The 26,403-nt window shown below is 47.5% G+C and overlaps 11 protein-coding genes across 11 annotated transcripts; 4 read left to right on the plus strand and 7 right to left on the minus strand.

The window, feature by feature from the left end:
- Positions 1–246: 246 nt before the first annotated feature.
- Positions 247–2,505, plus strand: DEU56DRAFT_912560 (MFS polyamine transporter; the record flags this gene model as incomplete). The annotated part of the gene is made up of 14 exons (XM_041357414.1): positions 247–446; positions 500–672; positions 729–812; positions 867–958; positions 1,015–1,130; positions 1,179–1,209; positions 1,263–1,326; positions 1,377–1,488; positions 1,545–1,657; positions 1,705–1,896; positions 1,953–2,047; positions 2,101–2,191; positions 2,248–2,386; positions 2,445–2,505. 14 exons carry the CDS (start codon positions 247–249, stop codon positions 2,503–2,505), a joined length of 1,563 nt encoding a protein of 520 aa, XP_041208542.1.
- A 1,334-nt stretch (positions 2,506–3,839) lies between these two features.
- On the plus strand, positions 3,840–6,301 carry DEU56DRAFT_912561 (MFS polyamine transporter; the record flags this gene model as incomplete). Its single annotated transcript, XM_041357415.1, has 13 exons — positions 3,840–4,081; positions 4,141–4,313; positions 4,372–4,455; positions 4,509–4,600; positions 4,661–4,776; positions 4,824–4,854; positions 4,905–4,968; positions 5,019–5,130; positions 5,185–5,297; positions 5,343–5,531; positions 5,587–5,681; positions 5,729–5,819; positions 5,877–6,301. 13 exons carry the CDS (start codon positions 3,840–3,842, stop codon positions 6,299–6,301), a joined length of 1,827 nt encoding a protein of 608 aa, XP_041208543.1.
- Positions 6,302–6,576: 275 nt separating this feature from the next.
- DEU56DRAFT_901348 (uncharacterized protein) lies at positions 6,577–7,342 on the minus strand (the record flags this gene model as incomplete). The annotated part of the gene is made up of 3 exons (XM_041356545.1): positions 7,173–7,342; positions 6,866–7,120; positions 6,577–6,810 (listed from the first exon to the last, which is right to left on the minus strand). The coding sequence occupies exons 2-3, from the start codon at positions 6,944–6,946 to the stop codon at positions 6,577–6,579; spliced, it is 315 nt and encodes a 104-aa protein (XP_041208544.1). The 5' UTR covers positions 6,947–7,120; positions 7,173–7,342.
- Positions 7,343–9,020: 1,678 nt separating this feature from the next.
- Positions 9,021–10,326, minus strand: DEU56DRAFT_901349 (uncharacterized protein; the record flags this gene model as incomplete). Its single annotated transcript, XM_041356546.1, has 4 exons — positions 9,021–9,468; positions 9,524–9,778; positions 9,980–10,156; positions 10,213–10,326. 4 exons carry the CDS (start codon positions 10,324–10,326, stop codon positions 9,235–9,237), a joined length of 780 nt encoding a protein of 259 aa, XP_041208545.1. The 3' UTR covers positions 9,021–9,234.
- Positions 10,327–10,675: 349 nt separating this feature from the next.
- DEU56DRAFT_343455 (uncharacterized protein) lies at positions 10,676–13,048 on the minus strand. Its single transcript, XM_041345764.1, has 12 exons — positions 12,641–13,048; positions 12,548–12,580; positions 12,470–12,489; positions 12,403–12,417; positions 12,231–12,259; positions 12,159–12,172; positions 12,071–12,106; positions 11,855–11,914; positions 11,670–11,804; positions 11,376–11,616; positions 11,270–11,321; positions 10,676–11,216 (listed from the first exon to the last, which is right to left on the minus strand). Exons 1-12 carry the CDS (start codon positions 12,711–12,713, stop codon positions 11,010–11,012), a joined length of 915 nt encoding a protein of 304 aa, XP_041208546.1. The 5' UTR covers positions 12,714–13,048; the 3' UTR covers positions 10,676–11,009.
- Positions 13,049–15,154: 2,106 nt separating this feature from the next.
- On the minus strand, positions 15,155–15,726 carry DEU56DRAFT_912565 (uncharacterized protein; the record flags this gene model as incomplete). The annotated part of the gene is made up of 4 exons (XM_041357416.1): positions 15,155–15,228; positions 15,278–15,431; positions 15,488–15,505; positions 15,565–15,726. 4 exons carry the CDS (start codon positions 15,724–15,726, stop codon positions 15,155–15,157), a joined length of 408 nt encoding a protein of 135 aa, XP_041208547.1.
- Positions 15,727–16,440: 714 nt separating this feature from the next.
- DEU56DRAFT_887059 (DNA repair protein rad16) lies at positions 16,441–17,486 on the plus strand (the record flags this gene model as incomplete). The annotated part of the gene is made up of 3 exons (XM_041356217.1): positions 16,441–16,803; positions 16,907–17,029; positions 17,084–17,486. Exons 1-3 carry the CDS (start codon positions 16,538–16,540, stop codon positions 17,484–17,486), a joined length of 792 nt encoding a protein of 263 aa, XP_041208548.1. The 5' UTR covers positions 16,441–16,537.
- A 144-nt stretch (positions 17,487–17,630) lies between these two features.
- DEU56DRAFT_980616 (cytochrome P450) lies at positions 17,631–19,964 on the minus strand (the record flags this gene model as incomplete). The annotated part of the gene is made up of 12 exons (XM_041359791.1): positions 17,631–17,858; positions 17,920–18,213; positions 18,265–18,441; positions 18,491–18,501; positions 18,570–18,609; positions 18,667–18,713; positions 18,764–19,062; positions 19,126–19,140; positions 19,198–19,271; positions 19,320–19,401; positions 19,465–19,508; positions 19,569–19,964. 12 exons carry the CDS (start codon positions 19,962–19,964, stop codon positions 17,703–17,705), a joined length of 1,635 nt encoding a protein of 544 aa, XP_041208549.1. The 3' UTR covers positions 17,631–17,702.
- A 287-nt stretch (positions 19,965–20,251) lies between these two features.
- Positions 20,252–21,406, minus strand: DEU56DRAFT_803104 (cytochrome P450). The gene is made up of 5 exons (XM_041353205.1): positions 21,211–21,406; positions 21,141–21,151; positions 20,915–21,091; positions 20,564–20,857; positions 20,252–20,502 (listed from the first exon to the last, which is right to left on the minus strand). The coding sequence occupies exons 2-5, from the start codon at positions 21,144–21,146 to the stop codon at positions 20,347–20,349; spliced, it is 633 nt and encodes a 210-aa protein (XP_041208550.1). The 5' UTR covers positions 21,147–21,151; positions 21,211–21,406; the 3' UTR covers positions 20,252–20,346.
- Positions 21,407–21,830: 424 nt separating this feature from the next.
- DEU56DRAFT_343655 (uncharacterized protein) lies at positions 21,831–23,762 on the minus strand. The gene is made up of 7 exons (XM_041345765.1): positions 23,555–23,762; positions 23,378–23,496; positions 23,156–23,317; positions 23,019–23,094; positions 22,835–22,966; positions 22,603–22,787; positions 21,831–22,548 (listed from the first exon to the last, which is right to left on the minus strand). Exons 1-7 carry the CDS (start codon positions 23,616–23,618, stop codon positions 22,282–22,284), a joined length of 1,005 nt encoding a protein of 334 aa, XP_041208551.1. The 5' UTR covers positions 23,619–23,762; the 3' UTR covers positions 21,831–22,281.
- A 313-nt stretch (positions 23,763–24,075) lies between these two features.
- On the plus strand, positions 24,076–26,336 carry DEU56DRAFT_803120 (uncharacterized protein). Its single transcript, XM_041353206.1, has 16 exons — positions 24,076–24,298; positions 24,352–24,500; positions 24,569–24,650; positions 24,703–24,716; positions 24,776–24,884; positions 24,940–24,957; positions 25,009–25,034; positions 25,086–25,111; positions 25,160–25,197; positions 25,258–25,345; positions 25,403–25,418; positions 25,470–25,610; positions 25,665–25,724; positions 25,773–25,800; positions 25,853–25,910; positions 25,968–26,336. Exons 2-16 carry the CDS (start codon positions 24,412–24,414, stop codon positions 26,267–26,269), a joined length of 1,095 nt encoding a protein of 364 aa, XP_041208552.1. The 5' UTR covers positions 24,076–24,298; positions 24,352–24,411; the 3' UTR covers positions 26,270–26,336.
- The last annotated feature ends 67 nt before the right edge of the window (positions 26,337–26,403 follow it).

The following is a 26,403-nucleotide window of genomic DNA, read 5'->3' on the forward strand; positions in this document are numbered from 1 at the left end:
ATCGGTAGCTCGGCGACAGCTTGGGCGCTAAAACGGAGAACCTTAGCAAGCAACGGGGCCCAACGGCGCCGTCACAGGTAAACTGGTATGTGTCAACCCAACCCAGGGTCACCATGATCTAAAGTAAGGTTGGTTTGGCAAGATAAGCACCACGGTAACGGCAGTGCCTCTCTGAATGACTTCATTACCGGTCGACAGTATAAGTAGGCGGACAGGAAGGCACCATGTGTGGATAATCACTTCAACATGTCTGACCCAGACAAAGACAAAATCCCTGTGTCCGCAGCTGACGGAGCACCTGGACAAGGCATACTAGACCATCTTCCAGAACAGACTTATCATCCCCAGCCTTATGAAACTGGCGATGGCGATGGCGCGAAAAAGAATAATTCAGATATTTTGATTGTCGACTGGGACGGCCCAGATGACCCTCACAATCCTTTAAAGTGCGTTTCACGAGCAAAGCAGCATGCTTATTGGGTTGACAGTTCTCGCATAGTTGGACCTATAGACGCAAATGGGTCGCAACATTAATTATATCAGCCTTTACTTTCATTAGCCCAGTTTCATCCTCCATGGTCGCACCCGCTACTGGTCAAGTGGCAACTGCCTTCGGCATTACAAACAATGTCGTACTTGCACTTACAACATCCATCTTTGTCCTTGCATATGGTAGGCCAATTTCATGGATGCTAGATTCATCACTGATCAGCCAAACTGCATCTCAGCGGTCGGACCATTTTTCCTGGGTCCATTGAGTGAGATTTACGGGCGCTCACGTGTCTTGCAATTGTCAAATCTATGGTATATCGGTACGTGGTATTCATAAGCTAGCCCATAACCCTACCCCTGAAATGAATTCACAGCATGGAACGCTGGATGTGGATTTGCGCAGTCAGAAGCCCAGCTTCTCGCCTTCCGGTTTCTTGCCGGTCTCGGAGGCAGTGCGCCCTTGTCGGTAAAGCTAAAACCTTTCAATACAAAGTATTTCTTCTGAATTGCTTCCCTCTTTAGATCGGTGGCGGCTTTCTTGGGGACTGCTGGCGACCAGAAGAAAGAGGAAAAGCTGTTTCCATCTACTCGTTAGCTCCCTTGTTGGGACCTGTTGTAGGACCTATCACAGGCGCCTGGTGCGTGGCTATTTCAACTTTGAATGTCATTATCTAAATATTCTCCAGGATCGCTGAACGCTCAACCTGGAGATGGGTGGTATGTGATGCTTTCACTGATCGAGGACCGTTCTCATTTCATTTCCGTGACAGTTTTGGTCTACGTCCATCGCAGCTTCAGCTATTCAACTCCTTGGATTTGTTTACCTTCAAGAGAGTGAGTAATTGACTGATCGTGACACGCCCGTCCTCATCAATTGTGTTCAGCTTACCCACCCCTCTTATTGGAAAGGAAAGCAGAGCGGATTCGCAAGAGGATGGACACTGAAAAATCCACGTACAAAGAAATCCGCACCATTTTCGAAGGCCAAAATCGCTCGTAAGTCGTCTCATAATCTCTGCAAGACGAGCATCTGAGGACGATAATCTATATAGCTGGCAGACCGTCTTGGGCAAATCACTCAGTCGCCCATTTGCACTTTTCGCCTGTGAGCCGATCATACAGCTCCTCGGCCTCTACATGGCGTATCTATACGGGTTACTATATAGTGAGTGATTTATTCTTCTATGGACGTGGTCTCACATAGTCTCTCAGTCCTTTTGACGACGATGACATCGATCTTCCAAGGCGTATACCAGGAGTCGGTCGGAATATCCGGTCTTCATTACATTGCACTTGGCCTAGGGTTGATGATAGCGTCCCAATTAAATTCGAACACTATGGACAGGATTTTCATTTACTTCAAGACGAGGAACGGTGGAGTTGCGAAGCCAGAGTTCAGATTACGTTCGTCATCTTGTTCTAGTGCCTCCTTTCTTGAGTGCTCATCAGTGTACCATCAGCTGCCATGATTCCCGGATCTGTGATACTTCCCATAGGGTGCTTGATCGTAGGGTGGACTACTCAAGCCCATACTCATTGGATAGCTCCAGATATCGTAAGCTAATTCTGATTCTTCTTCTACCTTTTCTCTACTGACGGATTCAACAGGGTATCGCGCTCGTAGGAGCAGGTATCGTTCTGAATTTCCAGTGTATCCAGACCTACATCGTCGATTGCTTCACGCTTCATGCCGCTTCAGGTACATACGATTTAGTTCCCGCGTTAGTCACTCATCTCAAAATCTTTCATATTCAGCAATGGCCGCTGTCTCCTTTTTGCGGTCAATAGCAGGCTTTGGGTTCCCTTTGTTCGCTCCGTCGATGTACAACGCACTCGGGTTCGGGATGGGCGATACTATTTTGGCGATTGTGGCGGTTGTCATAGGATGTCCTGCGTGCGTCTTTGTTTTGAGTTTTTTTTGTGAATGTCATACTGAATCGATGATATTGCAGACCCTACATATTCTGGCGTTATGGGGAGCGGATACGGGGTGTCAGTCGATATGCACAGTGATGAATGATCCTGGAGACATTTATGAGCACACGACACGATCACTCGCGAGTTATGAATCCTGTTGGCAGTGATACTTTGAAACGGAAACGGAAACTAATGCCAGTGGTGGACATTGAAAACAGTCGATATACATAGCTTGTACGTACCACGATATGATAATTTAATATTGCAATGCATTCGAAAGCTGTCGTGTCCCTTGAGTTAGCTTTTGTTTTTGAACAGGGTGTTCAACACCGTTCCACGCTGGACCCTGAAAGGGTTCAGGGTGACGAAAGGGAAATACAAAACAAGGTCCAGGGATGGTAGACTTCGGGAAGCCTGAACTTCGGCATCAGTAAGTTGCATGATTAAGTTTCACTTACAAAGTACCATTTGAATTTTGCGCAGAGCTTGATTCAGATACGGAAGGACAAGGATTCTCGGCGTCAATCAGTTTAGCGCCTTCCCCGAGTCACGAGTGTGGAGTCAGCGGCACTGAGGGCAGCAATTTCATAAGTTGACCAAAACGGAATCTGTCCAATCGCCATGCGCTCGAACATTTCGATGCCTGTATGAGGGGCCGTGTATCATATGATTGAGAGTCTTGAGTAGGTATGATCCGAGTCGTGCGCTGGATGGTAAAGGTGAGGAGGGTCGATGGGCACCCCCAGTGCCCACGGGTATGGGGCCCTGCGGCAAGACAAGCTTGGTATCCATTATCCAAGGTCAGGGAGACTTAAAAACCGTGGCAGTGGCTTGATGGGTCATCTAAAATTCTACCACGTATATATGTCAACCAGTGTCTCAGATTCATCATGCATAGTGCAAGTGCCCACGTACCGTGTCCTATAAAGCAGCACTACCACCCCCATGTAGTGTAGTCTAGCGTAGTCTCCAGGAGTCCGGTGCTCACGCAATATAAAATATGGCACAGTGCCACAGTCGGTATTTTTCTACATCATTCATCAAAAACTAAGTTGGATTATGTAAGCGCTATTTCAAAATGAGTTGGCGCTATTTGGATGGAAAACGTCACGGCCCTTGGCAGTTGTCACTCAACTGGTTTCACTTGCAAAGTAGCTGTCGGTTGTCCGGACCTTACAGTAAAAGTATGTATATCGACAACGAGTGCCTCGCGGGCTTCATCCGACTCCAAGCGTAAGTTGAAGTTGATTCAACCGTGACTGGAAAACAAGCACCCCGCTAACGAACACAGTTAAAGCCTCCTCACTAAACTCCCCGTCCGAGTGAGGAATTTTTCTAATACAGTCGCGACCCGTTACTAACGTGAATATCCCTGGATTTACATATAAGTAGGCGAGTGAGTCCGGCCATCTTGTGAATATCGCTTGCGCATGTCCGCCATAAACCAACCCCCTGCGTCCGTGACTGGCACACTGACGCTAGAAGCCTCAGATTCCTCTGTATCTCTCACATCGACTTTACAAGGCGATCATGCGCCAAAACTAGTTTATCATACTCAAGAACACAGTAAATATTTTCAGAAGCCCAGCGAGCTGGTTGTGGCAACGGATGACTCTACAGATGTTTTGATCGTTGACTGGGACGGCCCAGATGACCCACAAAATCCTAAAAAGTACGTTTCATCACGGTGAGCAGAGAAATATAGCTACGGGGCTTACAGTTCTTGCACAGTTGGAGCTTTAGACGCAAATGGGTTACGACCGTAATCGTTTCATCGATTACTTTCATTAGTCCAATTTCCTCCTCTATGATCGCGCCCGCTACTGGTCAGGTCGCTTCTACATTCGGGATAAGAAGCGACATCGTACTTGCACTCACGACATCTATCTTTGTGCTTGCTTATGGTACGTGAACTTGACGGATGCTAGATACTCCACTCACTGATCGACCAATATTCACTAGCAATGGGGCCTTTGGTTCTGGGTCCACTGAGCGAAATTTATGGCCGCTCACGCGTATTGCAATTGTCAAATCTATGGTATCTTGGTATGTGATCATCGATCTACATTCTCAACTCCATTCTTAAATTGAGTTGGCAGCATGGAATCTTGGCTGTGGATTCGCACAGACAGAGTACCAGCTTCTTGCATTCCGATTCCTCGCTGGCCTTGGAGGCAGCGCGCCCATGTCGGTAAAGTCTCATTTTTTTTAAAAATAACAAGTATCTGTTCTGAATAGCTTCACTCTTCAGATTGGCAGCGGCGTTATAGGGGATTGCTGGCGAGTAGATGAACGAGGAAAAGCTCTTGCCATTTACACTTTGGCTCCGTTATTGGGCCCCGTCTTGGGACCTATCACAGGCGCATGGTGTGTGGCTATTCCGAGTTAAATGACGCTATCCTAATCTTCACCAGGATCGCTGAACGCTCGACCTGGAGATGGGTTGTATGTGTTGCTTCTATACAAATGGAAGACCGTTCTCATTTCTGTGGCAGTTTTGGTCTACGTCCATTGTGGATGTAGCTATTATACTTCTTGCATTCTTTGTACTTCAAGAGAGTGAGTAATTAACCAGTCGCGATTTCCTCGTCCTTATTAATTGTGTTCAGCTTATGCGCCCTTCTTATTGGAACAGAAAGCAGAGCGGATTTGCAGGTCAATGGACGCTGAAAAAGCCCCATACAAAGACATCCGCACTATTTTCGAAGGTCAAGATCGCTCGTAAGTCCTCTTATAATCCTGTAAGATTACATCTGAGGTCGCTGATTTATATAGCTGGCGGACAATCATGACTACAGCACTCAGTCGCCCATTCCAGCTCTTTATCCGCGAGCCGATCATGCAGATTTTCGGCATTTACATGGCGTATCTGTACGGGCTACTTTATCGTGAGTCATTTATTATTCCATGGACGTGATCTCATGGTCCCTCAGTCTTTTTGACGACGATACCGTCGATCTTTCAGGGCGAATACCAGCAGTCTGTTGGAATAGCCGGCCTTCACTACATTGCCCTTGGCGTAGGGTTGACTGGAGCATCTCAACTAAATGCGAAAACGATGGACAAGATCTACATGTATCTCAAGAATAAACATGGAGTTGGGAAGCCGGAGTTCAGATTGCGTTCGTCATTAATCCCACTGCCTCCTTTCCTGAGTACTGATCAGTATACCATCAGCTGCTATGATTCCAGGATCTCTGCTACTTCCGATAGGTTGCTTGATCGTAGGGTGGACTACTCAAGCCCATACTCATTGGATAGCTCCGGATATTGTGATTTGATCACTCTATCATTGTTTCTCTACTGACGGCTTCGACAGGGTATCGCACTTGTGGGAGCAGGCATCATTCTGAATTTCCAGTGCATCATGGCCTATGTCGTTGATTGCTTCACGCTTCACGCCGCATCTGGTATATATAATTTCGTTCCCGCATTGTCGTGGTCTATCTGATGTCCTTCCTATTCAGCGGTCGCTGCTGTGGTCTGCCTGCGGTCACTAGCAGGCTTTGTATTTCCCTTATTTGCTCCAGCTATGTACAGCACACTTGGGTTCGGAAAGGGTGATACCGTCCTTGCAGTTGTGGCGATCGTGATAGGCTGTCCTGCGTACGTCCACTTTATTCCTCTCATCGCCCTCCCACTCTTACTAATAGCTCCTGTAGACCTTGGATATTCTGGCATTACGGGGAGCGGATACGGAACAGCAGTCGATATGCGCGGCGTTGAATCTCGAACTGTTCGCGATCGCTGCAGGCAGCAATGGTATATTTTCACTATGTGTCCTGTTGCACGTAGCCGACAAACTCAGCATACACTCTTACTATTCCAACACGCTCCTCAGTTACACAGCACACTCCTTCTCGCATTTCCTCAGTCTTCTATCTTGGGCTGAGGGTACGTCCGTTCCTTCCACTAGCTATACGACTCGTAGGATTAATACTAACATCGTGTATACACATCTCGTGTATCTAGGGTATCATCACATTCACTATTCACTGTTTGAACGTTGAGTCGATAATATATATGTACACAACCGATTGCAATCATTTTTAAACGCCCTAGAAAAATATCGGGGCAGAAATGAATTTTACATAGCGGGGGGTATTATTGAAGGACTTCTAAAGCGCTGTAAATTGTAGTTGCATGAACGCCAAGATCAGACAGGAACTAGGGTGCGTTCTGAACAGGCATGCAGCAAACCCAGCCCATGAGGCGAGCACGCCATCCAGTGAAGGCGATATGAGGACGCGCGGTAGTTCCTGCTGTCCCCGTGGCACCAGCGACAGCGGGAGGTGGAGAGGCAGTGGCATTGGCATTGGGAGGTGGTTGCTGGATGGGATGTGCATGGGCAGTTTGCGAATAGCTGGCAGCTGGCTTCTTTTTTCGAGCGTAATAGTTTCTCTGTGCAAGACAAAGTCAGTGATAAATAAGAGCTGAGAAGAGGAAAAGAACATACAGGCTTGCCTGCTGTGTACGGGACCTCGACTATTGGCGGTTCTCGCAACCCAATGTCTTGTGCATCTCGTCTGCGCACCATGCCAGAGACTAGGTTCTGAGTCCAGCTGAAAGGGCTGGACCAAGATTGCGTGTGATGACCAGTCGCTCTGTGTCGATTGAAGCGGCGGCGCCAGGATGCGGGAAACGTGCGTTGACGCGGTGGTGGGGTGCTGCTGTCATGTTGTCCATGTGATTGAGTATGCGGAGTAGACAACTAACAATGTATCAATCAAGCCATTCAATCGTAGATGGAGTCCGTCACGTACATCAGCGCGTCGTGTACCGTCAAAAAACCCTGGGGGTATTCGAGGACGTGGAGCATATTTGATCTTTGGAGCTGGTTGTCGGATAGTGACAACCTGGGGGAGTAGATCCGTTGTGAGTGTGATTGAGGATGAAATGTATTCAAGCTTACATTGTTGGACAGAAGGCTAGCATCTTTGACGATAGTGGAAAGATCCCATTTGTATATGGGGGCGTCAATTCCCACGCTGGCAATGAGGAGGAACATTCCATCTGCGGAAAAGGCTGCACATGTCACATTAATGTCTTCATGGTGGAGTGGTGGTTCGATGCGCTGATTGGTTTTGAGGTTCCATAATTGCGTCGTCTTCTTCTTTGAGATTGATGTGCTTGCGAGGATACGCTTATTTGGAGATAATGAAATCATGTGAAAAGACCCTTCGGGGTCGAGTTCAAGGAAAGCCGTTTCGGACCACGTGGCGGTATCGAATTTCGTGGTGCAGAAGGATCCCCCGGCGATAAGTGTTTTTCCATCGGAGGTCCATTCCAAGCACGAAACAAATTCCTGGATTGTTGTGAGCAATTCGCCTGTGTTGGCATCCCAGACTTTCAACTTGGACCCGCCCGTAGCAATTATCTTGGCATCAGGTGAATAGCAAACCGCCAAATTAGATTGCGCTGACTTGATCGGTCCCAGGATTGTCGTGCCGCTCTCGACATCCCATACTCTGAATGTTCCATCGGAGGATCCGCTCACCACTCGCCCTCCGTCTGGACTCCAGCACACAGACTTCACTTCCGCTGTGTGACCCATCCATTTTTTGATGATCTTGCCCGTGTCGATGTTCCACAATCTCACTGCGCCATCTTCACTCCCGCTTGCTACTGTCTTGCCGTCCGGCGACAATGATATGACCTTCACTCCTATTTCTTTGTCCTCCCATTCCTCCTGCATGCCCGTCTCCAAGTCCCAGACTCGAAATGAGCCATCCCGTGAGTGGGTGATGATCCGACGTCCACCGGGCAGGTGCAACATCCGTTTGACGGCACCGTCCCGTGGCGCGCCTTCGATGTTCCTTGTTGTGATCTTTTTGTAAGGGATTGTCACTGAAGTTTCTTTCTTCGCAGGGGCTGGATGCGGCATGGTTTGGGTTCGGGGACTCACTTAATGGACGCGGTATAATTTAAGCTTCTAACATTACCTGCCACACGAATCTCACTTACTTGGTCAGAATACAGAGGTAGACGGAAAGACAAATGCTGAAGAAGCTGGAGCGGAGTGGGTATCCAGAATTAAGTTAACTCGCGAGGGAGATCGTTCAAGTCCTCCACAGCAAGTTCATCCTCGTGTTAGCATCACGGCATCGTGCACTGGCTGTGCAGGTCAAGCGCCCAATTCTATTTTCGTTCCTAATTTTTTCATCGACCCCATGGCACCGCATCTGATAGACATGTTATCCAGCGAGCCTGCATTCCTGTTTTGCACTAATTGGGGTCGTGAAAGGAAAACGTCTTGAGGTAGTGTCACTCAATTGGTTTCACTTGAATAGTAGCTGTCGGTTGTCCGGGCCTTACAATAAAAGTATGTATCGACAACGAGTGCCCCACAGGGCTTCATCCGACTCCAAGCGCAAGCTGAAGTGATACAACTGGAATACAGGCACCCCGCTAGCGAACACAGCTGAAGCCTGTTCACTAAACTGCCCGTCCGAGTGAGGAATTTTGCTAATGCAGTCGCGACCCGTTACTAACGTGAATATCCCTGGATTATACTCCTTCTCGCCTTTCCTCAGTCTTCTATCTTAGGCTGAGGGTACGTCCGTTCCTTCCACTAGCTATACGATTCGTAGGATTAATACTTATATCGTGTATACACATCTCGTGTATCTAGGGTTTCGTCACATTCACCATCCACTGCTTGAATGTTGGTCGATAATATATATGTAACACAGTCGATTGCAATCATTTATAAATGCCCTAGAAATATATCAGAGCACCAATGGATTTCACATAGCGGGGGTATTACTGAAGGACTTCTGAAGCACTGTAAACTGTAGTTGCGTGAGCGCCATGATCGGACAGGAACTAGGTTGCGTTCTGAACAGGCATGCAGCAAACCCAGCCCATGAGGGAAGCACGCCATCCAGTGAATGCGATATGAGGACGCGTGACAGTTCCTGCTGTCCCCGTGGCACCGGCGGCGGCGGGAGGTGTCGAGGCAGTGGCATTGGCATTAGGAGGTAGTTGCTGGGTGGGATGGGCATGGGCAGTTTGCGAAGAGTTGGCAGCTGGCTTCTTTCTCCGAGCGTGATAGTTTCTCTATGCAAGACAAAGTCAGTGATAAATAAGAGCTGAGAAGAGGAAAAGAACATACAGGCTTGCCTGCTGTGTACGGGACCTCAATTATTGGCGGTTCTCGCGACTTGACGTCTTGTACATCTCGTCGGCGCACCATGCCAGAGAGTAGGTCCTGAGTCCAGCTGAAATGGCTGGACCAAGGTTGAGTGTCACGTTGAGTCGCTCCGTATCGATTGAGGCGACGGCGCCAGAATGAGGGAAACGTGCGTTGACGCGGTGGTGGGGTGCTGCTGGCATGTTGCTCATAGGATTGAGTACGCGAGGTAGACAACTGACGATATACGGGTCAAACCATTCAATGATGGATGCAATCAGTCATGTACATCAGCATGTCGTGCGTCGTCAAAAAATCCTGGGGGTATTCGACGAGGCGGAGCACCTGCGATTTTTGGGGTTGGTCGTCATGTAACATCAACCTAGGGAAGTAGATTCGTTGTCAGTGCTATCACGGATGAAATATATACAAGCTTACATTGCTGGACATGTACAGAAGCCCAGCTTCTTTCACGATAGCGGAAAGATCCCACTTGTATATGGGAGCGTCAAATCCCGGGCCGCCAACGGCGAGGAACATTCCATCCACAGAAAAGGCCGCGCACCGTGCTCTTCGTAAATCTCGAGAGGAAGCAGCTGAAGAAGCGGGAGCAGGCTGTCGATATTTCTCCAAAGGAAATTCAATGCAGGATCTCAGAAGGTCTTGCAGACCTGAGAAACCCTAGCTATGTCCTTGACGCCCTGGCGAAGGTTGGGTCCCTCGTCACTGTACACCTCGCGAAGAATGTGGGTGAGCAGCTCGCTGATTGCGAGGGCACGATGCATTCGGGTACATGACAGTGAATGTTAATCTGAACGTTTAAATCCTCAAAGTGCGATTCGGAGTCGATATCAGGTTGAAATGATGTTCCACTTGACTGACAAGCCATGTCAAGCACCACGTACACATGGAAACCAAGCAAGTGAAACGATCGCACTACTGGAACCACAAAGACACCGTGGTTGGTTATAAAGGTACACGCATGGCGTTGGGAGACCGTTGAACATATGTAGTCAAGTGGAGGGCTGCAGAATTTCGACACATCTAACAGAAGTTACAGAACTCGGAATTTGAGGAAAATTGAATTGGCTACAACTTGTGATCCTAACAAGCGTCAATAAACATCTTGTTCTTCCTACCTACCCCAAGTAACAAGTTTCACTTTCACATATAAAGTTGTTTTACAAACAGGTGGAATACAATACAGCGCGATCGGAAACCGAGGCAAGTTGGACTTAAACAAGCCGACGGTCAAGCCTGAGGAATGTGAGGCGAACGCGCTGGACAAACAGATTGCGCTGTATTCTGGGTTGGCAGCGAGGACGCACACGCATGGCGCATATAAATTTCTAGATACAACCCAATAATTTGAAAGTATCCATCACATTACCTCAACATGGAGTCTTCCACCTCTCGAGTGCATATGGTCGCATATCACTGAAATACTCGTGTACTGTACCTACACATGCTATACATCACTGTTGGCAGTTAATTCGTATGTGCGCTCATGGAATACGATTGTAGTCACGACAGTTCCTTCGTCAGAATTGACCAGAACCTGCGCGTTATATGCCCGAATGTCAAGGATGAGGCGTGGTCCCAGTACAAACAACTGCACAACCGAAAGAACTGGAATAACACCACCATAAAGTTGAATTCCCACAGTAGAGATGTTCTATAGGAATGATGAGCGTTTAAATCCGGGTGTCAGCCGCAAATTATGCGTACCCGCAGCTTTGGGGACAGTTTGCTGAATGTGAAGCAAGAAAAAAGAACAAAGCTAGCAGAGGAATATCAGCGGAAAGATATGATTATATTCAAATCATAAACGTACGCTGCAAAGTAAAACACGTGTGTCTTGATCAACACTGTGAAACAGTCTTTGACATTCCATCTTGTCGATTGTTGTCGCAGTTCATGGAAGTGTTTTATGGCAATCCAGATGGCAAGACTCAAGGTGAGGACCTCCCATGTGAGTGCAGTAACGAGCATCCAATCATTGTTAATGAGAAGTGGGACATTTCCCCCTGAGGGGATGTAGTCGCACTGATACATGCCAGACAGGACGAACTCCTCTGGAATTCCCATGAGACTCTTACACTTGAAAACTTCCATCCGTATAGCTTACCTCCTCGAGTATAGCTACTTGCTACTGTGAGAATCACTCCGGTTACGATCATGAGTGCCAAGGAGACCACAATGAGAAAGATGAGCATCTTCCTGGATCCCAGATACATCGCATGTAACCGAATGATCATAACAACTTGCATAATATTTCAGTCAAGTCAAAGGTACTGCAGCTGAGGAGCTCACTGCCCAGCATGACCATTACGACGGCAGGGATACAGTTTTGTATGACCCAAAGGATAGTGCCTGAAAAAATCAGTTACTGACGAGCCTCGGAGATGCTTCAAACAAGCTCACAGCTGTTGCAGTCATTATGTTGAACCAACAAGTCGGTCAAGAATATTACTCACCCCTACATAGAAGTACAGTTAAGTTCGGAAGGAAAAACTTGATGCGGAAGACCCACTGTATCTGTCACCGGAACTGACAGGATATTCCCTGCATTTCACTGGTCAGAAACAACAGACACAGTGTATGTGAAAAGACATACATAGTATGCTGGTGCTGCTCGTGAGAGATGGCTTGTTAACACAGTACCAACTTGTTAGTCCCGAAAACATACCCGCAGTATATTACTCCAAAGAAGCGTACCTAGAACATTTTATGTATAGTCAGCACAGCTTCGAACATAAGACAAGGTGCGCACACTGAGATATAGAACCGTGACGAGTGACCAGCGTTGCGACTGCCCCAAATGGATTATAACACCCCTTGCAATATGGGATTCTGCTTACCCAGATCAGTTCTAACTATAAACCCGCTGTCAGTGAGATGGCCGCTCAGATAATAGCATCAACCTACCTCTTGCCCAGATATCAGTACTGGAGAACACGATAGTGGCATAAGCAGTTCCGCCAAGATGAGTATCATGTGGCTTACCCCAATCGTATGCCACCATAACAGATGATGCAACTGCGAAACCACAATCAATGATTGAGTGAAAACTTGATCGTCCAACTTCTTTCCACGAACCTATAAAATAACTGTAAACAAGCGAATAGTTGATTACCGGCCACCATCTGGGATCATTCAAGATTTGAGTCATATTCAAGGTATCAGTGGTAGCGAAGTCGGTGGACTACAGTGTACGAAGCACTAAGGTACCACCTTCGTATATTGAGCTGTGAGATGTGAGGAATGACGATAACGAGCTCCGTGAGAGCTCGGATGTGCTGTGTGTAGTGCTACTGCGATCTAGGCCGTGTGCAGACCTCGGGCCAGAAGGAGACGTAAGTCCTGGAAGACCAAAATGAACGCTAGGATGGAAATGGGATGGTGGGTGGGTCGAAAAAATCGTACGCGCGTCGCACAAGAAGATGGGAATGAGAAGAAAAGGAACGAGGCGAGTGAGAATCTGCGAAGTCCCGTCCTATGAGGGGTGCACAGGCCCCAGCGCTTCACGTGACTAAGGAAGAAACACTGGGAGGAGAATCTTCACGTGACAGCTCTACGAAGGCCTAGCTTCACGCGTCAACGCGTCAACGTTCAATGGGCTGATTGGTTTCGAGGTTCCATAGTTGCACGAGTTCAAGAACAGCCGTTTCAGACTAGGTGGCGGTGTCGAATTTCCTGATGAAGTTGGATGCCGCGGCGATAAGTGTTTTCCCATTGGACGTCCATACCAGGCATGTAACATATCCCCCATCGATTGATATCGTTGTGAGCAGCTCGCCTATGTTGGCATCCCAGACTTTCAAGTCGTCCCCGCCCGTGGCAATCATTTTGGAACCGGGTGAGTAGCAAACCGCGGCTATGAATTGCCCTGCCTTCATCGGTCCAAGGATTGTCGCACTGCTCTCGATGTACATCCCATACTCTGAATGTTCCATCTTCCGATCCGTTCACCACTTGCCCTCCGTCTGAACTCCAGCACACAGACGTCACTTTCGCTGTGTGACTCATCCATTTTTTGATCACCTTGCCTGTGCCGATGTTCCACAATCTCACTGCACCATCGTTACTCCCGCTTGCAACTGTCTTACCGTCCGGCGACAATGCTATGGCCTTCATTCCTGTTTCTTTGTCTTCCCATTTGTCCCCTACCTGCGCATCCGTCTCCAAGTCCCAGACTCGAAATGAGCCATTATATGAGTATGTGATAATCCGCTGTCCACTGTGCAGGTGCAAGATGTGTTTGATGCTACTGTGCCGTTGCGTGCCGTAGATATCATCTGTTTTGATTTTTTGTAAGGTATTATCGCTGAAGTTTGTTGCTTTGCAGGGGCTGCATCTGGCATAGTTTCGTTCTGGGACTCGGCTAATGGGTGCAGGATAATTTCAGCTTTTACATTATATACCACACGAATATCACTTACTAACTTGATCAGAGTAAGAGGTACACAGAAAAACGAATGCTGAATGAAAGCTGCAATGGAGTGGTGGCGGGGACGTTGTTCAAGCGTCCTCACTTCATCCCCATATTCGCTTCCCCGTGTTCGCTACATCACCATGTTCGCTTCATCCCAGTGTTCGCTTCATCCCTATGTTGGTTTCACAGCTTGATCACTGACGGCTGCCATGCGGATTAAGCGCCCAACTCTCTTTTCTGACAATGTGCGTTTAATTTTGTCATCTGCATTGGTCCAACGGTATCGTGTCTGATAGTCCTGCTATCTTGCATTCATGTATTCTCTCCACTAGCTCAATATTGTTCTGCGATCTTCGTATCCATCCCCTCGCGCCGCATTTCCTTTGAGAGTCCAACAGGACGCACCACGCTATTCTGACCGACCTTTTCCCCTCAGTTCTCTACGCCAACTCTTAGCCAAATCGCACTCTGACAATCCTCATTCCTGGTCACATTTTCCCAGTCTTCGTCCAATTAGTCATCTCTCGTCTTCTCGGACTCTACTGTGTCCCGTATTCTGAGGAACATCGTGGAGACTATGCAGTACGAAGCAAACTTGAATAGTTTGTCTCTTTCCACATCACGAGCAAGTGGTTCGTCGCGTCGTCTACTGTGTAGAAATCGTACGTTTTTTCAAGGCATGTCTTGGTAAGCAGTTCCCTGTTGTTCATCGGTATTGATATCATCAAGCAAGAACTTGAACGCCCTGATCGGATCATCCACCATCTCTCCATCTCGTCAATCGGTTGTGTACGAGTCGTGTGTGTTGGAATTTCTCCGAAGGACTTCCTGACCATCTCCAATACTGGTCAAAGCCTAACGAGCTCGTCTCAGCTCTCAGCTCATCGTACAGGGATCGGGTTGTATTGACCTTATGGCCGGGTCTGTGAGGAATAACTGCTTACAGGAACAACACGGATCCATCTCAATACGGAATGATAGCGCGCGATCAAAATCATTCTTCTCACCACTGGCCAGGTGTTGGCTCCACAGGCCTCAGTCATCCTGTCAAGGTACTCATTAGATAGCTCTAAATATTGTAATGTGATTCTTCTATTACCGTGTCTCAACTGACTGTTTCGACAGGGTATCGTACTCGTCTGAGCACGCATCATTCTGAATTTCCAGTGTATCTTGGCCTATGTTGTCGATTGCTTCACGAAGCGTACATCGAAATTGGTATGTAGGGGAAACAAGAGCCGGGTAATTCGTTCTGTACGGATGGTGAAAAATAAATCCAACAAAAAAAGACCAATACTTACCGTCCATTATGGTATCCGAGGGGAAAGCGCGCTTGCGGCTTTTGATTACAAGCAGCAACTTGAAGTACGCCTTCTTGTACGGCAGTAATGTCTCTGAAGAAACGACGAACAGGTGTAATTTCACTACCATGCGATTCGGAGTGGAACGTGCGACCTTGGGCGATGAAAGCGTTATTGCAATGACTTGCTACAATGAAAACTATACTTTACCTCAGTCAGTGCGATGATCTGCAAGGAAATATCATCGTTAGTTGACTGTAAAAGAATATTAAAAAAGACAAGCTTACCTTTCGCCCGTTGCGTTGTAATTGGCAGTCTTCTGAACGGCTAGTGATCGCCGTGATGTCATAGATAGCGTCCAGAAAAAGGTATGGAGAGTTCAGACGGTTAGCCATATCAATGTCGCCTCGTCGATTATAATCATCGAGTGCAGTCATGTTATTGGCCATGATCATTAAAAATTAGGTGTGAGTGGAGGGAGAGATGGAAAGAAAGATGTGGAAAGAGAAACGCCACCAACATGGGATTTATAGTCACATAATGTGGCAGAGCTCCGATCCTTGGGTCCACAAATATTCGAAGGGCGCTTGCCAGTGTATGTCACATACCTTTTAAGTACACCAATAGAACAAATGAAAGTATCATCACATGGCTGCGGTACATTCCGTGAACAGTGGACATCCACAGATGACTCCGCTAGCGGAGGGTCTAGCTTGGGATACAGTTGCGCACTATTCTAGCACATGCCCTCCTGGCCATGTCAGAGTTTCTAAAATGGAAAATGCGGCACGCATATCAGCACCAAATAACACGTGTACAATAATCAACACTGCCCGCAGGATTCATCATTTATGAGCTGTCGTGTGCCATGTCCATGCGCACAACATCAGGATTACATCGCACTAGCTGAAAGTATCAGCTCATGACTGGACCGAAGCGTGCTGCAAAAATCCTCGCTATGAGAAAATGATGTAACCCAGTTTTGTACTTGTTCCTGCAAGTAGAATTCTTGAATTTACTGAACGGTCCACGGTGCCGGCAAAGTTCAAAGTTCAAATTTCAAAGTTAAACCATGCGAGGGGTTTGCATCACGTGCAATGCAATCATGATCACGTGCAGGCGTAGTACTTGGGAGGGTACCGACACGAACTTCAAAAGTTCCAATCACTAGCATGGTTCCCCGGTATCCTGGCTCAGCTATCACGTCCGGATTAGTACCGCACGCAATCGTTCAATTCCAAGACTACTCAAATTGTTGCAATGACGATACTCCTGCCGTTCCACAAATCAATCCTTGAGGAGATTTATGACCCTGCTACTTCAGACTTACTCATTCTTGCCCGTGGGCTTGGTCTTCGTCGTGTCATATGCATGCTCATGCAAATATACGACTCAAAGCAAAGTCTTATTCTACTCTTGAACGCCTCACCGGAAGAGGAAACTGCCATAGGTGATGAACTTGGTATCATGGGGTGCAGGCGGCCTGGATTGCGAATTGTGGGTTATGAGATGGGAAAGCGGGATAGGTAAGTTATCGATGCCTATCGTTAAAACCAATTAGTTTGAGAACTATGAACTACTAACAACTGTTCGTGCTGTTCTCGCAACATATTGATACGACGCTCGCAGACAGGACCTCTATAAGAACGGCGGCTTCATTTCTGTCACCTCCCGTATTCTTATCGTTGACATGCTGCAATCAGACATTCCAACAGAGCTCATAACGGGCATAATTATTTTACATGCTGAAAAGTGCGTGCGTGCTCTTCTACATTGTGCTCGGTGATGAATTAATGCATCAACCAGGGTCACTGCCCTCTCCCTTGAAGCTTTTATTGTCCGGCTGTACCGAGAAAAGAATAAGGCTGGCTTTCTCAAAGCATTCTCAGACCAGCTGGAGCATATCACCAGCGGTATGTCTCCTCTGAAGAACATGAAGGAGCTTCAATTGAGACGCGTTCATATCTATCCTCGGTGTGTGACATCCTTCCTCGCTGATGTTCATGTTGTTCGCCTTCTAGTGCTCGTGTTACCGTCATTTCTCATCTATTCTGGCTCTATATTTCACGAAGACGTCAAAAACACGCTTGAAACCCGTAAAGCGGATGTCATTGAGTTGTATCAACATCTTACAGAGCCTATGGAGGCAATTCATCATGCGATAGTCCAATTGCGGGATACACAGCACCATTCAGCCGTGAACACCTGATCCTTGGTTCATTCATCTGAATCATCTCGTCAGATCGCTGACATCTGTCTTGTGTCGCTCCTTCATCGACGCAATTAATATGTCTTCGGCGCACCTGAAAATGCGCGAAAACAAAACCACTCCAGCCTATGTATATAAACATATCCCAAGATTGATGGCTTGATGGTACATAATGAACAGTTTTCTTACAGTGGTATTACATATCTCAGACAACAATCAAACTTCATAGCGGCGCACCCGAAGGGGCACACGTTCAGGATCAGCACTCCCAGCCACCCCCGGTCTTGCTATAGGCCCAAAGCTCTCCACCATCTTCATCCCAGGGCTTTCCATCTCAAACAAAAAGTTTCGCACAAGGATGAACAGCACGGCCTAGGACGAGACCAAACTCGGTCAAAATGAATCAGACAACAACTCTTGCCCCGCTGCGTACCTTGAACTCTGTCAACGCAAATACCTTCCCTAGGCAGATCCGCGCGCCATCGCCGAATGTCATTAGATGACGATAGCCATGCAGTGCTTCTTTACCGTGCGTGCCCATGTCCTCTTCGAGCCATCGGGAAGGTTTGAACGCCTTTGCATCAGGCCCCCACATGCCAACCGAGCAATTGAGTGCGACGGGCGGGATCATGACCACTGTTCCCTTTGGGATGCATACACTGTCGGTATAATTTCCGTCAGCCGTGCGCAAGGGCTTGCTGAGCGGAATCACGTCTTCTTGGATAGCCTATCATAGTCAGTTCGAGTAAGTTGTGTGGAATTTCTGCCGGATACACACTGATGCTGGGATTTCCTTTACTGGTGCGTGGAAGCGAAGAACTTCATTGACTATAGCGTCCAGGTAGGGAAGCTTACCCGCGAGATCGTCATATGTTGGGGTTGCCCCGAACTCTAGACACTCGTCGCGAAGCTTCGTCTGCATATCTGGATTCTGCGCAAGTTCCACCAAAGCCCACTGTGAAGTTGAGAAACCCAGTTGGAGCAGTGGACGATTCGAAACTTACTGTCATGCTGACTAATAATTTATGAATATGCAAGGCATGGTCAGTAAGAGGTTCTTTTGCAAATATGCATGCACGTTACTTGAAGTGGTCTCAAAGCCGGCGACAAGTAGAGTCTTTGCCTGGCAGAGTCAGAGATCAGTGTCGCATCGTTCAGGAGAGCTCTATGATTCGCTTACTTGGTCTAATACTTCTTGATGTGTCAATGCCGCGTCCTCCGCTTTCACTACACAACAATTGTGGTGTTTCAATTTTGGAAGCGAAGGGCAGACTCACGGAGCAAACCCAAACATGATTTATCCCCCTGCGTAGCGCCACCAGTCTCTATTTCCTTGCGCGACCGCAAAAGCATCTCCTCGCATATTTTGCCAACGATCAGGCTCAGTTTCTGGGCGAACTGTGTACGAGGCAATGGTAGCTTCAGGATAGAAGGAAAATTTTGTGCGAGAATGACCAAGCTGTGGGCAGCGTTTCCAGACAAACCAAACGCGTTCAGGACGTCTGCGGCCTCGGAGTGATTTCCGTTGAGTGCGCCGAAGTCATGGGATAGAACAGCTATGCCCACACTATCGAGTCTACGTGGTGGGTGTTGGATGAGATAACAGCCTGGTTGAGAGGAAAGGATATACATACGAGATGAGATGTGATTCATCCTGCATAATATATGTCTGAGCACGCGGGTAGGAAACTTTGGGGAAGGACATAAATACCATTGTTGAACATTAATCACAGCGTTTTGAGTTCCTTGGTTCGATGCTATCTCAGCTTCCCAAGCGATCACTGCCTGTGACCTATTTTGAGTACAGTTACGGGCGAATAATTAGTGACTGACCTTGTGAGCGGAATCTTGGAAAACAGACGTCAAGTTGCGGATGGCAGCTGCGCTAAAGGCAGGGTTGAGAGCCTTGCGCTGCCTGATGAATGACATAGAATGGCATGGATTTAGCTCTGCACGACTTGAGGATCACAATTCCGACCTTTTGTGACCTTCACCATCGGCCCACAGAACTCCTCGTCCAACCTGTCAGTCGCAGAGGCGCATCATTACCATATAGCTGTACAATGAGGTAAAGGGACATACAGTTAGTTGACCGGCGATCTTGTTGAATGGAGTTTGATTATACAACCAAGTGTCTTTTGCAAAGAAATGAGCGATGGCTTTGGGGTCCCATAGTATGACCTTGGACTCTCCCAGGACGAGGGGGATTTTGTATACTGGACCGTACTCATCGGCCCAACGTTCATACAGTTCAGTAGCGACAGCAGGATCTAGCAATATCTTGGAGAAGCCCCACATCCAACTTGGGCTCTGAGGCCCTCGTAGGCATGTCGTTCGTTGTCTTCGATGATAGACTTGCAGGAGATAGAGGGACGCCAGTATTAGAACTGAGACACCTGCCGTTGAGCCTGATAGGGGCACTGCGAGGCAGAGGTCATTAAAGGCAAGCCAAATGTCCCTGCTTTGTGAGATACCCATGGTTTTGAATCAGGATCATGACCGGGTAGTAACAGTATACTTATACAGCCAGTGAATGACATCGCCCGCGTACATCGCCAACTGCCGAAAACCTATGACTGTCACTACTGACCCTATGTAATTCGCAACGGTGACCGATCGAAAAGGATAAATCAGTGATTTTGCTGATGGGCCTGAGCGCTAATGAGCAAGCGTTGCGTACATCGTGACATCCAGTCTCGTGACCGAAACGCAAAACGTTCATGACACAAGCCCATCAGCCCCCGAAGTTCATCGGCGCACCTGAAAATGAGCAAAAATCAATATTCCCCCAGCCTATGTATATAAACATATCCCAAGATTGACAATTTAATGGTACATAACCGCAGACCGCAATGATCAATCAAACCTCATAGCGGCGCACCCGGAGGGGCACACGTTCAGGATCAGCACTCCCAGCCACCCCCGATCTTGCTATAGGCCCAAAACTCTCCACCATCTTCATCCCAGGGCTTTCCATCTCAAACACAAAGTTTCGCACAAGGACGAACAGTACGGCCTAGGACGAGACCAAGCCCGGTCAAAATGAATCAGACAATAACTCTTGCCCCGCTGCGTACCTTGACCTCTGTCAACACAAATACCTTCCCTAGGCAGATCCGCGCGCCATCACCGAATGTCATTAGATGACGATAGCCATGCAGTGCTTCTTTACCGTGCGTGCCCATATCCTCTTCGAGCCATCGGGAAGGTTTGAACGCCTTTGCGTCAGGCCCCCACAAGCTAACTGAGCAATTGAGTGCGACGAGCGGGATTACAACCACTGTCCCCTTTGGTATGTATACACTGTCGGTATAATTTCCGTTAGCCGTGCGCAAGGGCTGGCTGAGCGGGATCACGCCATCTTGCATAGCCTGTCATAGTTAGCTCAAGTGAGTGTGTGGAATTTCTGTCGGATACGTATTACGCACTGATCGTGGAATTTCCTTGGCTGGTGCGTGCGGGCGAAGAACTTCATTGACTATAGCGTCCAGGTAGGGAAGCTTATTCGTGAGATCGTCATATGTTGGGGTTGCCCCGAACTCTAGACACTCGTTGCGAAGCTTCGTCTGCATGTCTGGATTGCGCGCAAGTTCTACCAATGACCACTGCGAAGTTGAGAAACTCAGTTGGAGCAGTGGACGGTTCGAAACTTACTGTCATGCTGGCTGATAAATACGCAAGGCTTGGTCAATATCAGGTTCTTTTGCTAGACGAATGCACGTACTTGAAGTGGTCTCAAAGTCGGCGACAAGTAGAGTCTTTGCCTGTCAGAGACAGAGATCAGTGTCACATCGTTCAGGAGAACTCTATGGTTCGGCGAACCACTCACTGGATGAGGCTTATTACTAGGCTGAACCTTGGCAGGTTTCGATAACACCCAGGCTTGGTTCTCTTGTCCGTCTTCCCAAGATCCTAAATCTTCAACAAGCTGCCTCGCACTGCGTCCTCCTCCCCAATATTCACCAACGCACCTCTCCGCCGGGTGCGTGACTCGCCATCCAGCGTGTGTGACCCAGCTCGTAGTTGATACAAAATCCTTGTTTAGAATGTGTACACTATCCGTAACGGGCAGCCCAGCGCTGGAGGAGACGACAGCTGAGATTTCTGAGGCGCTTTTGAAAATCTCGGGTGAGCTAGCAAGGTCATGGACGTCCTTCACAGGGTGAACATCGAAAAACGCAAATTGGCGAAGCTGAAGGAGGTGTCTAGTCAACTTGGTCTAGTAATCGAGGGCGACTACGTGACATGGCCAAGATAGTAGCAGCTACAGCAGTCGTATTTGTCATCGATAAACAATAAACTATTTTCATTGGCTAACTGCGCTACTGATGTATTACTCACCTCGTCAGCTCATTGAGTAGACCACGTTAATGTAAATGCTGCAAGTGTGTAGGTAAATCAAAATAGCGCTGAGCTTTCCGACTGATGGATTCAAGTTGACGAAACGCTGCGCTGCCAAACGAATACTCGCAATATGCCACGTGTGCGCAATCTTCGTTGTCACGACATTGGAGAGTAAGCTGCGGCGAACTGCACCACACGGAGAATTCTCCTTCAACACCTATGATATAATATCAACAAGTGTTGCAAGAAAGTATGGCGAGGTGAGGTGGCCTATCTACCATATGTAAGGATGGAACTCTTCGTTCCGCGAAGTGATTCGCATGAATCCCATGTGCGAACTCCACTTGAGCCTTCACCTGAGCTCCACCTAGCCAGTCGGTGCGCGTTCGGCAGTCATCCATTGTCCGCAGTGCAACTATCATTATCTCCGTGTCACTGCATGAATGTCCTTTCAAAGAGACTCCACCTTGCATGGCGATAGCTGGTCTTCATTGTCCACTCTGTACGCTAACGGACTGTCTTCGTGCGTAAATTTGGGCACATTCACCTGCAAGGGTTTCATAGGATATTGCTGCAAGATTCCCTGTTCCGTGTCACCAGAGCCTGTAGTCCCTCTAGGAGTCGAAAAGACGGCCTTCGAGATGTGACTGTGCTTTTTTCTATTGAATGTGATGCGAATAAGCACCATGTAGAAGGCAATCGATATGACGGGCATAACCTAGTTAATCAGATATCAGTACTTGTCCATGGGAGGTGTAAACGGCGGAGTTACCAGGTCCGTCAAAACTCCCTCTCCGTTGTTCCCGGAGAGGAAACAAATTAGTAGGCTAAAAAGCACTATGGAGTATAAAACAGCGGCATCCACAAGTATGCGCACTATTGGCATCATGGTGCCACTCGTAGCACGCACTCGGGAGACAGCGCGTTCGGTCATCCAGATGCGATACGCCAGTAATCCTAGATACCTTCAGGCCTCGACGTCGTGCTGGTGGAAACGTGCTTACCTGAACACAACAAATTAGTTGTGATAGTTGAAGCAAAGAATGCCGTGATCCACTTTGTAAGTTGTGAAGCGAAGACGTCTCCGGGGTTAGAACTGGCTTGCGAAACACTGTAGACTGCATGAATGCCAGTCACTACAAGGCAATGTCAGATCACACGACTTCCTGGATATTATTGCCACCGAACCTACGATGCCACACCACAGCATGCTTGGTAAGATGATAACGCGGATGGATTGCCATACAACATAGCAGCGATAAACCTTTTACCAGACAAGGCGATTCTCAGGTGGTCTTGAGCTGTCATAAGAAATATGAACCCACCATCACCCCATCAGCAACTACAGTTTGGAATATGTATAATGCGTGTTTGATAACATATGTTTCTTCGGTGATGTCTGCGAAGAACGCCGCTGGCCCACCTGGCCAAGTATCACGATACTTCACAAATCCGTTTTCGACGCGAATAATGGTCACGATCATGTGCTTAAGAAATGTCGAATGTCAGGGAATGGCATCACACTATACAAGAAACCTGAAACTAACCACGGTGCTTACTAACAACAGCAGGATAGCCACCATAGCGATTGGGCGATTAATGTCCTGCATGCGACTCTTGTAGGTCAAGGCCCATATGGTACCCATAAACATGAGGACTGAAAAGCCTGGAGAAGTGATCTAGCTTGGTAGACAAGGAACGGATAAACCTATTGCGATGCTCACCATATAAAATCCCTTCTAGCACTGCTGACATTAAAGCGCCCGTATCCGGGGGGATACCAGCCATGGCGAGTCTACAACCTGGGAGATGTGCGAAGGCGTGTGCATCTTCGCCAGTTTCATGTATATCGTTATATAGGTCATCGTATCACCAATCCGAATCCGGGCAACCGAGGTGCACGCCCCACAGGGCTAGACTCAATGGCTGTATAATGATACATCACGCGCAGTGTGATGAAGGATTCTAAAATGAAAGGAATAACAAACTTCCTTCTATAAATTGATTGGTCTGCCCGGAAGCTAGATATTTTCGGTTGCAGCCGCAGGAGAAACGAGTTCTGAATCCGAACGACTGCTATCGCGCGAATGGCTTCCGCGGAACCGTTCCGTGATGTAAGATAGGGCTCATGCACAAAGTTGGATGTGGATGGGCGTTACTCGGATGGTTCATTGATGTCGCGGAAAAATCCGGGGCTCCAGTTATAAATATCTGGCAGGCGCAAACTTCAAACTTTGCAAGCCTTGTGGCAGTGCCAGTGATCCAAATGTAGCGGTAGGTTCTGCAACATGAGTTACATGCATACCATCATCACACGAGGAACACACGCCTCAATGCAGAATCTTATCATGTCCCGTTTGTCGTGGCGCTAGCTATAGAAGCTTTGATTCGTCATTCTTTACATACGAGAGTGTCACGAGTGCCGATTCTTTGGGTAGGAAGATCTAAAATTTGTATTGATGCATCATGTGAGTCTCCGAATCATTCCCTGAGTAGCTGCGGGGATAAATGATTTATGTAGTACGTCGAAACTCTTGTGTTCCTTTGGCGTTGCTAGTGAAATTGGTTCTGACGGTCAAAAATGTCTTCCTCAACGCAGGGCCTCTTCCCACAAGTTGACCTCGGAAACACGTATGGGGCGCTTTTCATTGGGGCTATTGTTGCGGGAATGTGAGCAATTAGTTTCAATTCTTTTCTCACTATCCAGACAAAGCTGACGCCACCGCTTGTCTTATCAGCCTCTTTGGTCTAACCAATGTTCAGGCTTTCATCTACTTCCAGACGCATAGGGGCACAGGGACAACATTCTATAAGCTAGTCGTGCGTCCATGCTGCCTTCTTCCCAGTTCTGTTCTTCACGCTACGGCGATAGGTCATCGTGCTTTGGTACATATCCCTTCGAGTTTATCTCGTCAAGCGCATCAAAATTAACTGAACTTTGACAGGATACTTGATGCTCTGCATCTGGTCTTCATCGTCCATTGTATCTATTATTATTTAGTGAATCACTTCGCGGACATTGGTGCGCTCACAAGAATTGTATGGAGTTTCAAAGTGAGTTTCTCTATGTAGCATGTGCTATCATATTCATATTGATAGGTTCGTGCAGCTTCAGATAGTATGCGACGTAGGTTGTGTTTCCTAAGCTCTGCGCTCCGCTTAAATATGCGCTACACAGGTCCCCATCATCCATGGAGTACAATTGTAAGTTTGATGTGAAGTTTCACATACAATGTAATGTCCTTTGTTTCGTAGACTGTATATTCATCGAATATGGATAGGTATTTATTTTCTTATCTATGGAATGGACAAATAACGTATGGACCTAGTCAGCAAGGGCCGATCAAGAGTTCTCCCTATCACAGCGGTGAGTTTTCCAAAAACATGCACATTTTGGCCTTGAAATTTTATTAGGTTACACCATTAGGGCATATTCGTGGTTCTAGATTCGAGTGAGTTTATCACCCCGAAACATTATTCGATCGTGAAACACTCCCCTTCAGGTGTTTCCATCCGTGAGAGTTTAAAACTATTCTCGTTGGCTCATTGTTGTTATTAATGCCAACCGACAGCCCTTCTTTGGGCACTGTGAGTGGAACAGTGTGCTCCCTCACTTCATGAAGTGCTAATTGCCAGTAGATTCCAGTGCCATTCGTTCTCTGACTTGGTTGGAGTCGAGTGGTCGACATATATGGCCTTAGCCGCCATTAGTTGCGGTGATGTCCTTAATGCATCATCGTTATGTTATCTCCTCGCTACCTCCCGTACAGGGTTCTCTAGGTAAGAACCAGTCTGATTTCTGCCGGGATCTGATATATTAACGCAGTATCTTAGTACCGATTCCTCTATAATAAAACTCATGGGTTTCATCATTGATACCGGCTGTTTGACGAGGTGTTTCATCTTTCAGACTACCCTGTACTTCACTCATATTTCGTGCAGCGTATGTTCGATAGTAGCCATCATAACAGTGAAGTTCCCATTATTGTGCTGTCTTTCTCGTCTCTGAGAGTTACTTACAGTGCGCAGTGATGCCCAAGAATTACGTTTTTCTCGGTATTGAATGTTTAGTGGCTAAATGTAAGTACAGCCAAAGCATTACCCAAGGATTGTACTGATCAGTGACGTCATGTTAAGTATATGTCAACTCGTTCATCGCACTCCTGAACGCGCGACACTACCTAAAGGCCGACAGAGACAGTATCGTTTCTTCCAAATACCATACCAGACACAGCGTCTACCTCCCAAAGCTGCACTTTCGCTCGTCGCAAGACGAGGGACTCCAACGAGAATGTTTTGATCCCGACAATGGGGTGGGGCATCCCATTCGGACCGTTCAATCTATCACGGTCGGTAGTCGCCTTAGTGTTGATGAAACAGAAGATACAGCGTATACTTGCGATGACAGTGAAAAACCATCCTATCTCAAATTGGTATGATGAATTTGTATGGACGGATTGTATGCCTGTTCTTCCTGTATTATTGCCGTTTCGAAAAGTTGACGACACGTTGAGCGAATCAATCTGGTGAACAGCTATCAAGCATGGTGTGGTGCAGCGTCGCAGGTTAGGGC

This window comes from Suillus clintonianus (genome assembly GCF_016758775.1).
Source record: "Suillus clintonianus strain FC179 chromosome Unknown DEU56scaffold_34, whole genome shotgun sequence".
NCBI lineage: Eukaryota > Fungi > Basidiomycota > Agaricomycetes > Boletales > Suillaceae > Suillus > Suillus clintonianus.